Source organism: Typha angustifolia, chromosome 14 (assembly GCF_048772165.1).
Source record: "Typha angustifolia cultivar Huaian chromosome 14, ASM4877216v1, whole genome shotgun sequence".
Classification (NCBI taxonomy): Eukaryota; Viridiplantae; Streptophyta; class Magnoliopsida; order Poales; family Typhaceae; genus Typha; species Typha angustifolia.
In genome coordinates this window covers 10812137-10827463 of record NC_133252.1, presented here as the reverse complement: position 1 = coordinate 10827463, position 15327 = coordinate 10812137, and the positions used below count along the sequence as shown (strand labels likewise).

Here is a 15327-nt window from a genome sequence, read left to right as displayed (position 1 = left end):
AAAAAGGGAACATAGTTTATAAGCAATATTCGAGTGTATTATATTTTCTGACAGAAATGCTCTTTATTAATCCTTTCCCTGTCCACGTTTGTAAAAATGCATTATAAATAGGAAAATGAGTTTTTTTTTCAAAAAAAAACCTAAGTTGTTTTTCACTTTGCAAATTCTCTCCATTTGCATTTTTCTACTGCAAATCAAGGCGTTCGTTGCTTTATTTTTTGGTATAGGGGGGAGAAAGTTATGTTTTTTTATTTAATGTTAGTTTCTTACTTTTTCCATAAGAAAAGTAACATATTTTTTTCAGAGAAGATTATTTTTTTTAACTTAATGAATTAAATACATTTCTTCTTCATTCTTTTCTTACTATTATTCTATCTAAATAATCTTGTCATTATCATCTTCACAAACCATATATAAGTTCATATGCTTGCCAATTCAATTTGCTTTATTTGATATCATTTGATACTTACATATATACCTAATTTTTTTTAATAAAGTTAATGACTGAACAAATATATAACGATGGTAGATTACGATATTTAAAAGCATAAATTATTTAGTTTTTAGTCATATTTTTATAATATAAAATTTGATCGGTATTATTTTATGTGCGTTAAAAGGTTTATTCAATTATCTACAATTTTATATCTCACGAAGATTTTTAAATTTAATATCTTCGAGGACTTCAAATTCATCGGGATGATATCTTAAAAAAATATTCATTTGTTCATTATTTTGGTCATATTTTTCTAGTCTAAAGAAGTTCGATAGTAATTTTTTTTATATACTTATTAGAAAATTTATATAATCCTCTACAATTTTATATCTAGAAGAATCTTAAAATTCAATCGTTGTTAAGAAAAATAATATATTTTTTTCAGAGAAGATTATTTTTTAAAACTTAATGAATTAAATACATTTCTTCTTCATTCTTTTCTTATTATTATTCTAATGACTAAAACACTGAACGAATATACAACGACGGTAGATTACGATATTTAAAAACATAAATTAATCATTTTTTAGCCATATTTTTACAACATAAATTTTGCTCGGTATTAATTTATATACCCTAAAAAATTTATTCAATCATCTACAATTTTATATCTCACGAAGATTTTTAAATTTGATTTTGTCCAGAGCATTTGTTCGGTATTTTAGTCGTATCTTTTCTATCTAAAGTTTAGATAGTTTCTTTTTAAGATACTTATTGAAAAGATTATATAATTCTCTACAATTTTATATCTCGAAGAATCCTAAAACTCAATCATTGTTAGGCAAACTTACCAGTTCTTCACAATTTTATCTCTAGAAAGAAAATATGTACATTTGTTTAGTGTTTTTAAATATCGTAATCTGCTGCTATAATTCATTTAGTATTTTGGCCATATATTTAGATAAATATTTTAGCATCAATTGAAATCAAATGAGAAAAATAAATGTGCTGTCTTCTCTGGAAAAAAAAGAAGTATTATTTATATAGAATATTGTGATATAAATTGGTGGGCTTCACTCACTCCCTCAATCTTATTCAAATGAAGGGCGAAAATAAAACTAGAATATTGTGATATTATTTAGATAGAGGTGGGTTTTTGCAAATATACCTGTGCCGAACGGAAGAAGGGGTCGATTCGCATATATCTGAAAAAGAGGAGGTTGTTTGGAATAAATATCAAATGTAGGTAGTTATTTGGAAAAGATTATAAAGAGGAACACCATGCATCATGCATGTAGTATGATACAACCCTATACTATCACCCACATCCGTTCCGTGCCCTAGCAATTCTTCGGAGACGATTTCCATGGAACCGATGCCGCCGGTCTCTCTCTCTCTCTCTCTCTCTCTCTCTTTCTTATAAAATTTCAATGATCCTTGCATTTGTTTCAGATGCAAACCACTCCTTAATGGAGTTTATTTGTTATTTGCTCTTCCCATTTGATTATTGGCTTTGCTCTTGTCTATTCTTGTATAAATAGCGCGAATTATGGTACGAAATGTCCTTTATATCATTTGCTCGGTTAAATTTCTTGCATATTTTTATGATGATGATGTCTTTATGTACGTGTCTTATCTATAGTGCCGCGATGAAATATCTGTCAGTTATTTGGGCCTTCTCACCTTTGAGTTGTGCTCCTAGTTGCCCTCATATTTTCGGGAGAAAGGCTTGTATAGATACTATTGCTATCTTTTATCTGTTGTTGTTGTTGCTGTTGTCATTCTTTATATATTTTGCATAGATGATGATGGCACAAAATCTTTTCTTTTTTTTTTTTTTTTGGCTTTCAATAGAGAAGTGATTCCAGCGGTTATTCTTTCAAATGAAGTAAGTTATTTTTAAGAACTTGATACAAGTGTAACTCATGAACTGTTCCTTTTGTACAATTGAACTTTTCCATAAAGGTTTCTGTGAAGATTTGTTTTTGCAATAGGGACACCCAGTCCAGAGGATTGGACAGTAATTTTTTCTTGGAGTGTTCCCTTAGGAGTTAAGGCACAACATGATGAACTCCAGTCGCTTTCCTTACTTGGGAATTGTTCTTCGTAGTTGCCTCACACCATAATCTCTTTGATCTGTGGCCGGTTCTGTCCATTCTGCAGCTTCTTGACCTTTTTGTGCTGTGGCATGCTTACCTCTGAACTGAACCATTTGTACCCTTCTGGAACTATATTATGGTTTAATTTAGTCATTTTTATCTCATCTATTCTAGGTTTCATTTTGCTGATAACCTTTGAGCTTTTGGCCAATTTGGGTTTTCTGTGAAAATTAATTTGCTTATCGAAGTCAGGTTCTAAAATAAATGCCCATGCAGAGCGCCTACATTGTCGTCCCAAAAGAGAACTGCTCTCTCTAAAGGAGATTTACTGAATTAGTCACTTTCTCTGAAAGCGATCTATTATTGCAAAAATAACTTGCTCTTCCTAATAGCAAGTACACAACTGATTTCTGAAATAGTTCCTTTTTAAAGTCACATATTGAGTGATTTTCAGGATCTACTTAAAATTTCTTAAGTAGCACGCTTTCTTAAAGAGTGAATATCTTTTAAAAGGCATTTTAAACCCACTGACATTGTGCTTATGTAGCGTGAACTCACCTATATGGATATTTATTTCGAAAACTCACTTAGATGGGTATTTATTTTTGCGAGGAAATCTAAATCTGTTAAAAACTCTTTAACTTTTTCTGGTTTTTGCAGATAATGGCAGCGACGACGGAAGAAGTCCGTGTGCAGACTGAAAACATGTCCCTTAGGCATGTGATACTAGTTCCTGATGCATACAATTTAGAAGTTTCTCTTTTTATTTTTTGTATATAATCTTTATTGACAGCCAATATAAGATACAAGTGGTCTGCATGATGGTTAATTGAAACTATACTTTCTCAGGCATCTTCCTGTCTGCAACATAATTTTTTTAGATATTTGTTCATATAAGATGTTGACAAGAAGTCCACAGAAGTATTTTCATTGGTATATCGTAGAATTTTCTGAACCACAATCATAGCGACCTCTGAAGTATGAACACAATATTCATGCTGCTTATATCATTTTCATTCATTGTGGACATTAAGGTATTTGGTCGTCTTTTTGCAGTTTGTTGGAGATAAAGTATATCCAGTTTGAATTATACTAGAATATTCCAAGTCTGCTGTAAATATCTTTACAACGTGCTATTTAATACTGTAGGTTACCTGTTTAGTGAGCGAACAACCTCTTTTAGTTCATATAATGCATTCCTACACATTCAAGAGCTCAATTTGTCAGTTATTAATTTGTATTACTTTCAACATTTTTTTCTTTAGAACCTCAAATTTTTTTCCAGCTATTAGGTTTTCTATGTACCTTCTGTCACAGAGAGTGTCGTGGATTATTTTTAATCATTTAGTCTTGTGGTTATGCTTTTGCTAGATCTGGAGAGAAAATCGAACAAGTTGTTACACCAAGTCAAACCTTCGGTGCAGAGCTTCGGTATAAGATTCTAAACTTTATCTTTCCTTCTAGTTCAATTATGCATGAATAGTGGAAACGTTATATTGTTGATACTTGATAGTTGAAACTTGAAACAATGAAGAAAAAGAGCTATGTTCTTTTATGTGCTCCTACTCTTCCTCATAGGGGTTTTAAGTCTTACTTTAAATGATGGACATACTCTGGGTACCTAATTACTACTGGGTGCTAGAATTCTACTCTCCAATATGTATGTATTTTTCCCTTTTATGGATCCTTGCATGTATTTACAGTATATATGTAACATTATAGATGATGATTTAATGTTAAGCCATATGTTTGTTAGTTGGCACTGTGCTGAGTATGGAGTTACCCCAAGTGGTGAGTATGGCTGTTACCAACAGTCCTGGTTAGAAGGATGCTAAGGATTTTAAATACTTCCATACCCTACCTGTATCTGTTTTGCATACATATCGGATGAGATACTCATCATATACTTCGTGGACACATGTTGAATACTTCCTTTCTGTATCCAGTCTTTTGAATAAATATCAAAATTTGAATGCTGTCTGGATAGTTCTTGCATAATTTTAGGATACCCATAGGACCTTCTTAGAAACTTACAAGTCCAAAGATAACTCATGTTGAAAGTATCCTACAAGATTCTATTTGTAAGAAATTTGACCCTAGATAATATTCCATGCGGAATAAGTTATGAATTTGTAGGAGGTCCATCATATGATGTTATGCCACAATCAAACTCATGATGTCCAAATCAAATTTCTCTTCTTTCTTTTAATTTTAGTAACTAACAATTTGTTATAATTAGGTAGTTTTGTTGGTGAATAAATTAGAAATATGCATGTGTATATCCTATATACTATCAGATGTTACAACAATGTTTTCTTTATGACATTCAAATTACTGTATCCGTATCCATGCCTCATAGGAAGGACGACATATATGGTTTGAGAAACGATATACATAGTTTTGAGGCAGCTCTTTTCAACCATCATATTAAGGCATTTATTTGCTTTGTGCTATTGTTATATTATGGTAATAGACTTTGTAGTAGTACTGGCTCCCATAACAATGGCGTATTTTGGTTCAAGCATTTGCTCATATAATCTCTTCATTCCAAGAGCACCTCTGAATTTCATGCCTGCAGAAGAGTTATGCCTATATCTGTCATGTTCTGATTCTGCTCTCATTTCGGCTTTAGAACCAATTCATTCTAGTAAAGAGAGGAAGAGAATCACTTGAGTATGCGTTGCAAATAGAGGATAGGAAGCAAGTGCAAATGCTTCTTAAGGTAATTTAATTGCAGACAATGTAAAGCTTCAAGTCCACCTAAATGTCTCTTTTTTCATGGTTTCATCACTTTCCTGAGTTTTAGGTACTTATCCAACACGGGAAATGGGCTTTCTTACTTGACTGTATGCATTAATACTATAGAAATGAGACCTCACGTAGATGTGACCAGCACTTTACAGATTCCTAATACGTAACAAAAAGTCCCACAAAAAATGATACAAAATCATCTGGTTATTTGGATTATTGATATTTCATTCAGTTCTAAATTATTATTTTATGTTCTCTCTGTTCTCTTATTTGCTGATTTCTTATGATAAGGTACAAGCGTAAAACCCTTAGCATCAAAGATTTGGAGAGTGAAGTGATACGCGTTGCACTGTGTACCTTGAAATTTGACATGTATGACAAGTTTGTAAAGGCTAATACTGAGTTCACAAGTGGAAGGTATAGACTCTTGTCTTGTTTATTCTTCCTTTCAATTATTTTAGGACTATTACTAGCATGGTGCAGCATATTTTGCAGTAACTTTTTTGTGTACACTGTCAGGTTATTGTTGTGTGTCATCCTATATTTTGCCTCATATCAGTGATGTTCTACATGTATGTTAACTCAAAAGAAATACATATTTTTAGTAGAAAAAAAAGGGAATGGGATGAAAGAACTGCAAATTGGCCTAAGGTAAAAGAGACAGGACAAATGTGTACATACTCATGCTATCTATCCTGTTGTTTCATCATCCCTTCAGGCAAGAACAACTGAACAGATTGCTCTTAAGCAGCTAGTAACTGGTTGGCCTGTAACTTGATGTGTTTAATGGTGCTTGATGACCAATGCCTTTCAGTTGATACGAGTTTAGCTTGGTACTTGAACTAGCTTAAGCAGCGGTACTTTCATTCAATTGTAGGATTAGCTTGATGCTCTGTGATGTGCAACTTATGGGTTCAAATTTCAAAATGCTAGAAAAGTAGAAAAAAAAATACCAATATACACATAGAATGTTAACATGCGTTCACAGCTGATTCCAGCTTGATTGTGCTACTAAGTACTAACTTGAACTTGCTTAATCAATGTTGCTTTCAATTTTAGTATCAGGTTTGATGCTATGTCATGTGCAACTTATAGGTTATTTGAAAACGCTACTATAGCAGAAACAATTGACGTTGATAGAATGTTAACATGCTTCCAGCTTGCTTGTGCCTGCAACTAACGCACCTATAGCATCTTTTGTTTGTTGTTGGAAAAATAAAAAGTTAATGGTCGAATAGCAACCACGAACTTAACTGAGTCTTGAAATAGTTTATATATAGTTTTAAGTTTATGATACCAAATATTTTGTTTGACCAGCTTTTCTCTGCTCCTGAAGGTTTTGGAGCTTGAATTATCTCATACATATTAAGTGACACAGTGTGATGATTGCTATTACAATTGGATCGTTGGCTAGTTCCATGCTAACTGTACCTGTTTGCTTGTACGTTATTTGTTTGGTTATGGTCATGCAATTCACTGTGTACTTGTGTAGGCCCTTTTATTAATTAATGGCACGCCAAATACACCGGCAATCTAACATTGGCTCATCTGGTGGCTCTTATTTACCTGTTTATAAATTTTCTTAGTTAGAAATGTATGGCACTGTCATCTCTTGTTTGGTTTTATTTATTTGTTTTTCCTGGCACATTGCAGGATGGCTCCTGATGAGTTCTTGGCACAGTGTAAGGACCTTTTCAAGCATTATCCGGTGCTTTTCGAGCCTCTTCGTAAACATGTTTCAAAATATGCAGCAGGACCACGATGAGAGCGGAGGTGATTGTGTGAACATTAGCTGCCCTTGTTCCTTCCCTAAGAGTCTAAGACACAAACAAATTAGTCAAGTTTATGGATGCTCATGACATTACTTATGCAGTAAATTTAGTGCAGAACATTGAGATTATGGGTTAAATTGAATTTGCTTTAATGGAGAGACAGGTCTAATCATTTATAAGTTATCCAAGGTGAGATATGATTATCTGACCAGAATTTATGGTGACCACTTTTATCATTAAGTATGCGATATGGACAGGGAATTTCGCAATTTAATTGCACTTAGACTGTTCAATTTGTGATAATTATTTTTAGTGAGCACTCAATTATTATAAAACATGCATTGGCTATAAAATAAAAATACATGGACTCAATTTTATGTACTGAATTTAAAAAAAAAATCAAATGTAATTATATTGCAGAAGCTTCAATACTTGCTACCAACTACCTAATAAATAATTTATGATTGCGTTTTTTTCTCTGTGTCTTCGACGACTAGGCAAATAATGTTATTCTCACATTAAAGAGGAAAAATAATAATTTTATCGTTCAGAAAACAAATTATTATTTTTTGTTCTTTTGATATGGTGGTCGTCAGGGACTCAAACATCCTTAATTTAATTCTATTTTTAAAATTGTTATTTTGACATGCCTATTCACCATATAACACACTCAAGACATACTTACGATGGTCTTCCAGCATGATATTATTCATGCATGAGCTGTGAGTAACATAGATTATTGCCCAATTAAAAAGAAAAATCCAGAGAAGCGAGCTTCCCAAACTCATCAACTTTGCATTTAGTCACGATTTATTGGTCCAGGATTGAATTTGGAGCATCTATATATATAATATGACCCTTGCAAGCCTGAAACAACCTAGACACTAAGAGAGTAGTTATCCATGGCTGATGATGCCTCTTACGATCCAGACATCTTTACAGACTTAGATCCCATTGAACATGGTTTCACCTCATCCTCACCGTCAGATAATAAATCCGGAGGAGACAAGACAGAAGCTTCCTATGAAGAAGGCTCAACAGACACAGAACTCGAAGATAGATACATCTCTAACTCTGAGAGGTTTTGATTTGGTATATTAACTTGTCTTATTTTAGAGTTTTCGTATTTACTTTTGATGGTTTCTTCTCTTCATTCTCAGTGAAAAGCTGAAGGGGTTGGTGAAGGAATTCCAAGACAGCGAGTGTGGATGGCGGCATCCTCTGACGACAAACGTCCAAGAGTTCAGTGACTTGGTTGAGAGGGCATGTAATCAAGAGATCTCGGTTGACACTTTTATGTGGGAAGCCTATGAGATACTTGCTGCATTTCCCCTTTTCTTAAGGAAGTTAGACAGCGTCTTCCCTGGTTTCATGAAATGGGAGCCTCTCGGCTCAGTCTTAATTGGCTCGTGTCTTAGGAATGATGTGACGATTCCTGTATGGAAGCCTCGGTACCGGTAAATGTTAAGAGGGTTAAATATATTTTAACTCATATATATATATATATATGTCCGTTACCACTTTATTATCTATGTACTTAAAAAAGAAGACTTAAATCAGTTTATTTACTTGCCCCAACTAAAATGAAATTTAGTTTTTTTTTTTCAAAGATAATACGACTCTCTCAAATGATAAAAAATGTCCCATTGTGTGTTTATTAGGCAGAATTTAACCTATATTTGTCTTGTTCTTAAATATGATTTAACTATTAAACTTCATAAAAATTCAGATTTAATAAAACTTATTATTTAGTTGGCATTATCTAGAAAATAAGAAAAAAAATTATGTGGATTTTTTTTTTTGAAGAGATCTAAAAATGGAGGAAATTCAACCCGCCATTTAATTTTTAATTTTTTTTAACACGCTTTATTGATTTGAAGAGAAAAACTAACCGTGTCATTTTGATGTAGTAAATACATAGACTAATTTGACACATTTTAAAATACGGAAGATAAAATAAGTATGAGCATAGGCATAAGAATATAAAATATATTTAATCCTATTTATAATTAGGCTTCAGTGAAAAAGCATAATTTTCGTAATTTTACTAGGACAAATTCGTTAGTTTAATGAAGTATAAGTTTGTGGTTTACTATAAAAGAATTCAATCTGTTATAATGTAGCATTTAATCTTGTCTCTCTAGTAAAACAAATTCCTCTCAACTCTTAATCCCAAGCTTTTACACTGACATAGTTATTTGTCTCACAGCTGAATCGGGTTTCGAATTGATGCTTTAATGCTCTTTTGTATCTCTAATCTTTGCTTTTTAGTATTTCATTCCCTGTAATTGTTTCCATTTGACCAGTTTCTTAATGAGATCTAATCAGGATTATTTCCCATATTCCCTCAAAAAAAGAAAAGAAAAGATTCCGCTGTTCAAAAAAACAAAAAAAGTTCAAACAAAATTTTCACCTCATCTTGCTGCTGCTGCTGCTATCTTGAAACATGTTTATGTAGAAGCTTGAAAAGCACCGGTGAGGCTCGAAAATCTCCTATAGACTGTACCAAGAACTCATCAGTAGCCATCCTGCCATGTACCAGGAAATATAAATGAATAAAACCAAACAAGAGATCAAAGTGCAATGCACTTATAACTATGAAATTTTTAGACCGGTAAATAAGAGCCACCAGATGAGCTAATGCTAGATTGCCAGTATAATTGGCATGGCATTAATAATTACATCTTACACAGTGAATTGCATGACTATACCAATTCAAGCTCCAAAACCTTCAGGAGCAGAGAAAAGCAGGTTAAAAAAACATATATATTGGCTATCATAAACTTATGACTACTTAAATCACCTGCATCAGAAATATATAAGCCTATAAAAGAAGCATTAGAAGAGTACTCAAAACTTTACAGTGACCCTTGTGAGCTAGATGGAAGAAAATAGTGATGTTTATAATCTCACTAGGTAGAAAAGGAGTAAGAGAACCTACAATTCTGAGAGGTAGGCAAATAATTGTTCATAAGTCCACCTAGGATGGCAGTTACCCAACATAGGATTCTAATTGTCATGGAACTCGAAGAGGTAAACGAAGAGACTAAAAACATGTTGAATCTGATTATGGAATCGGGAATATCCCACCAAGTTGTACATGCTGAAATAGTACCAATTCCAGTTGAAGCTGCAATGATAGAGCCTGTTTAGGTTATTTGAACTGCTAAGTACAAGGGAGAGAACTGAGAGAGCCTTATTGGCACAAGGAACAAGTGATGCTAATTGATAATCAATTAGCATTAGCTGGCAAGCTATGGTCACATGGATCTTCTGTTTGGATGGTCAACAAATCAGGCATCAAGCAAATAGTTAATGTACAAGGTGTAGCTCTTACACATTAATACACATACAAAAACAAACAGCTAGTCTCCATACATACTGATAATCTATCAAGACTTCGCACATCCAAACTTAAGAAACAATAAAGAAATAAGATTTACACAAGTTTAGAATTACCTCCAAACCCAATTTTCTTAGATCCCAAATGTATGTTTGTTGAGGCCGCCCGTACTTATCCAACACCTCAACTTGAGTAAGGTAACCAGGATAAAGCTCATTGATGGGAACAAAAATGATGTGGAAAGGTCCAATGGCATATCTTGCAACCCGCAAGAACTTCTTTATGCTGCATTGAGGAAATTTTAATTTGGTATTTTTTACTCACAAATAATTATTACTCTAGACAAATTATAAAGTATTTATTCTGATGAACATTACTAAGATATTATTAAGGAAAAGAGTAGGCAAATAGGAGAACTTCTTACCTCTTAGTACAAGATCTTTCATAGGAAATCTCATCATTGTCTCTATTATTTCTTTATCCTTTTCATTTTCTCATCAGAAATCTATCTACCAAGTACCTTTCACACTAGCTTAACAAATCTATGTAGTTTAACAAACTAAAAAAGATGGAAGAAGAAATCCAAATTTAGTATTTTCCTTGCATATTGTTCCTATATGGAATTGTACTTGATGTGAGAATTAGCTTAAGAGTTGTCATCACTTAACAACAAAACTGCCACTATGTGTAAGGTTCTAAACAATTAGATCCCTTTAGACTTGCAAATAAAATAGCTAATATTTTAAAAAACAATTCAAGAGTTTTGATTTATATTAAGTTTACTGAATTATTACAACTCATGATCAGACATTCATCATTAATAAGTTCTGAACAGGATGAAAATATAATATACTTTTAACGGAGAATTAATGGAGCAATGCAGCCAAAATTTGACCAAATATGATATTTTTAAACTGAAAACTGCAGCCAGCTCTTAAATAAGTCAGTATGTTAGCCAAAAAGAGTAAACACTAATAATGCAGTCCATAAGGAATGTCTTGCCACAAGAGAGTGCCCAAAAAAATAAAAAAACTTGCTCGGATTATCACTAAATTGTCTACGTCAAGGTTCTGAACTAATGTAACCGTTGCAGTTTTGCAGATGCAAGCCAATAAAATGGGACAATTAGTATTAAACTATTAGTTCTAACAAAGCAACAGATAAAATTTAGTTGCTAACAAACTATTTATTCTAAACTTCAGAGCTAATTAAAAATGCCTGAAGATGCAAGCCAGTACTCTTAATGGGAGGATCAGGTATAAGCAGAATAATACCATCATTGAGGATTTTCAGCTCGATGTATCCTTTTGTTTCATTTCAAAAAACAAGAAAGAATGAAAGAAAGAAAGAAGAATCTGCTCTAGAAGTTAGATTCAAAATATTTGTAAGTACTTAGAAATTTCAAATAAAATAAGCTGATTAATGGACTTGAATTTTGTTCCAAATTGAATATCAGATGTGGTAGTGAATACTATAAACTCAGCACTTCCAGCTACGATAGATAGTACAAGAGACATGTTCAGTGGAAAAGGTTGATGCCCGCTAGAATGAAAAGGAGAGCAAATAATGCAACACATAAATGAAGATGAGGACATGAGAGTCCAATAAGGTAACCAGATTAAATGGAAGAAAATGGAGAGAAAATAGAATGAGCAGGAAGATAGAAGCCAGACAAACTTACAATTTTTTAATTTTTTATCTCTTCAAAAAAATCTAGATCCAATATAAGTATCTACAGCTTGGACCTTAAGAAACCTCACACAAAAATGAAATTAGATCCTAAGTTTTAGGATGTAAAAGAAGAAACAATAGCCAAAGTGTAGAGGCCTCTTTATATGTTCTTCCAATCTGCCTAATAAAAGGTCCATCAGCCCTTGAACACCTTAGAAAACTCAAACTTCAGGAAAAGTAAAGAAAAAGCACTGCTTGACCAATTTCTTCCATAAAAAGTTGAGCACCCTTTTCATAAATCTATGTATCACACAAAACAAAACCGTAAACTAACTAGACAAGCCATGAGTTTGTAAACCATTATACATGCTTGATGGAAAATATAATTGAAAAGCTCATTGAAGCTCTTCTCTAACATAACTACCTACACTTCATCCTTCTCATTCTCTGGTGCCTTCCTCAAATCGCAAGATGCCTTATGATGTGCATGGAAAAGCTCAAAGATCCCCTCATTTTCTGTTGTCCAGTATATTTCAAGTACTACGTAACTGAATACCGCAAAGGGACTTGACCTGTTTCAAGGGAAGCATCATGAAGTTAGTATTGTGATATAAGTAGAACAAAGAAAAGAAAACTAAAAGTCCTTGCTCAGCACTTAATTATTAGTAATATCAAGAATTGCCATGCATGTGGCATGTGTCGTCCCAGCCACCTATTATAAGTAATAAAGGAAAATGATGGGTGATGGATTAGCTTATTGGATCTTGTTTTCAGTAATTGCAGATGTGAATCCTATTATAAATAATAAAAGAGTCTGACTTAACATAAAGGATTCTATTTTAAGTGATGTGGATCCTTTTAAGTGATAACATTCTAACTTATCAAATAAAAAAAACAAATATACCCATTGTGATCTCATTGCATTAAACCTTTATAGTTAATCTCACCAAGGTGTTTTTGTCCAAAACATCAAAGGTTTAAATCTATAATACTGAAAATATAGGGTTTGAACCATAATGTTTCTTAAGGTAGGGTTTATAGTTAGATCTCCAACATATCTTTATAACAGCAATATTGCCATTCTGGAAATGATTACGTCCTCCTATTTTAACTTGAATATAACTAAGTTGAGTATGTTTAACAGTTTCTTTTTCATCCATCAACCATACTAACTTTTCCCATCTGCATATATATGCACACATGTAAAAATGCATTGCTCACATTGCCAAGAAAAAGGAGGTTATAAAGATATGTTGTTGCGTAATGCAACAACCCGGCATCAGTAAACTGAATAGATAAATATATTCATTATAAATGTTTACAAGAACTAATCAAAAGAATGACAACTACTAGATTTCATTAGTAAAGGTGTGTATGTATGTAAAGAAGAATAGAAGGAAATATGAAAAATAAAAACACAAATGTATAACATTGAATTGTAGAAATTGGGCCTATTAAAATCCGAAGTTTTAAATTGAACAGGTTTTGCAGTCAGTAAAAAAGTCAATAAAACTGTACCTTTCCCACCCTAATATAGAATTTCACTTTCTTTCTTCTATAACACTTCCAAGACCTCTTTCTTCCTTCCTCATCCTTATATTTTGCAGCCCACCTTGTAAGAACTGAAAAAAAAAGAAGAGAGAAGAGGGCGCATGTGCAACCTCCTTCCCTCTCCTTCTCCATCATGCGATGGAAGGAGTGGCCGCCAGAATTCTGGCACTCCGAATCAAATTCAGATTTGATTTAAGATTTGAAACCTAACAATAAATATAAAACCTAACCCTACGTTGTTATCTCTCTCTCTCTTCTTTTTAACCGTCGTCGAAGTCTTTGTCATGGGATCAGAATGTCGAAGCACCATAATAGCAATCAGAGATCATCACGCGACTCATCGATGAGCCTTCTCCCACCCTACAAATTTAATTTAAGTTTAATAAAGTAGATTGAAAATACCTAAAACTAGTGCTCGCGGCTTTGTCGGCGAATTGCGTCAACCGACGGCTTTGGGTAATAGTGCTCCTTCACCAGAAGCTTCACATCGCCGGCCTCGTGCCGTGGATACTCTCTTTTTAGAGCCCAGAGAAGGGTCATCGACAGTGGCTACCCTCGGCAACCTTCCTCCACCCTGTGAGGTCGCAAGGTCATGACGGTGATCACCTCTCTCCCTCTCTCTCACACTACCCTGGGAAAATAGACATATATCGCCTTTATGGCAGTGCTTACAAGCCTCCATAGGCTAGATAGTCTAGAGCCCACTTGATTTATCTGTATTTGGTTACTGCTGTCATTTATTTAAACCGGGAATTATTAAAGAAACATGTTAGGGATCAATTTATCCAACATTCTGAAGGAGGTACAGACATCTGCCCTAATACCTAGAAGAATCCACACGCTTAAACTTGACTATTAGGATCTCTAATTAACATCCTAATAGACAACAATACAACAGGAACTCCTGTAAAGCACCAGTGGACATCTCCCTGATACTTGGTATCGGCCGCAAGTCTCAGCGAGGACTTCCATCAAACAGTTTAAGGGGTAAGCTCTTATCCGCGCGACAAACAAAAATTTACCAGTAAGCAAGAAAAGCTCAGAGAAATAAGAAGCAGCCAAAAGAAAAGGAAGAACACGAACTAACCGAGCGTTAGGTAAGACTTCATATGCCCTGCTGAGAGGATCCATGGCATCAAGATCCCCGCGCACAACACCCCGACCAAGCAAGTTCCCTCCATTTTGGACCCTATTTATTGCTAGTAGGGGTGTAATCGGATCCGGATTATCAGTCGGATAACATGAATCCGAATCAATAGTCCGATCCGGTTAAAAAATCTTAGATCAATTCATTAAATATGAGAAAAAATAGAAAGGGATAATGCTCTTCCTCTAGCCATTCAAACGATGCCAAGTTACATGATATAATTATGATATAATTTTATTTACCAAAATACACTACGCCCAAAACTTAATACTGAGTATTTAACCGTCTCTGACCATAATTTTATCTTTTCGATTTTATTTTTTCCTTTTGATAGGCTGGTCCTCTTCACCTCAACCATGGTCAATTATGTTATCGGGTTACATATAACACAGTATATTCTTAGATAATAGTTGAGGAAAAAAAAAACCAAGGATCCACTTGAATGAAAAAAGCATGGTTTGAAATGAAAATAATAAAAAAGTAAGGGGCCAGAATAATTTTTGTGAAATAGGGAAAAAAATTACAATTTAATTATATTTGTTTTTTTATTTCTCAAT

The 15327-nt window shown here is 33.6% G+C and overlaps 2 protein-coding genes across 3 annotated transcripts; one reads left to right on the top strand and one right to left on the bottom strand.

The window, feature by feature from the left end:
• The first annotated feature begins 1741 nt into the window (after positions 1-1741).
• LOC140776356 (uncharacterized) lies at positions 1742-7175 on the top strand. 2 transcript variants are annotated; one of them, XM_073120024.1, is made up of 5 exons: positions 1742-1820; positions 3196-3251; positions 3907-3966; positions 5578-5703; positions 6940-7175. In XM_073120024.1, exons 1-5 carry the CDS (start codon positions 1803-1805, stop codon positions 7049-7051), a joined length of 372 nt encoding a protein of 123 aa, XP_072976125.1. In that variant the 5' UTR covers positions 1742-1802; the 3' UTR covers positions 7052-7175. The 2 variants fall into 2 exon arrangements, with proteins under 2 accessions (XP_072976125.1, XP_072976126.1); XM_073120025.1 differs by lacking the exon at positions 1742-1820 and adding an exon at positions 1880-1988.
• A 2024-nt stretch (positions 7176-9199) lies between these two features.
• Positions 9200-14807, bottom strand: LOC140775361 (uncharacterized). Its single transcript, XM_073118607.1, has 4 exons — positions 14711-14807; positions 12501-12644; positions 10518-10686; positions 9200-9586 (listed from the first exon to the last, which is right to left on the bottom strand). Exons 1-4 carry the CDS (start codon positions 14752-14754, stop codon positions 9575-9577), a joined length of 369 nt encoding a protein of 122 aa, XP_072974708.1. The 5' UTR covers positions 14755-14807; the 3' UTR covers positions 9200-9574.
• Positions 14808-15327: the final 520 nt, after the last annotated feature.

Coding starts and splice junctions, on each gene's coding strand:
- LOC140776356 (XM_073120024.1), top strand. Junction 3,252..3,906: donor ACTGAAAACATGTCCCTTAG/GCATGTGATACT, acceptor TGCTTTTGCTAG/ATCTGGAGAGAAAATCGAAC. Junction 3,967..5,577: donor ACCTTCGGTGCAGAGCTTCG/GTATAAGATTCT, acceptor TCTTATGATAAG/GTACAAGCGTAAAACCCTTA.
- LOC140775361 (XM_073118607.1), bottom strand. CDS start 14,754: ATGGATCCTCTCAGCAGGGCATATGAAGTCTTACCTAACGCTCG. Junction 12,645..14,710: donor GAAGTCTTACCTAACGCTCG/GTTAGTTCGTGT, acceptor CCCTTGAAACAG/GTCAAGTCCCTTTGCGGTAT. Junction 10,687..12,500: donor GAGAATGAGAAGGATGAAGT/GTAGGTAGTTAT, acceptor TCCTCAATGCAG/CATAAAGAAGTTCTTGCGGG.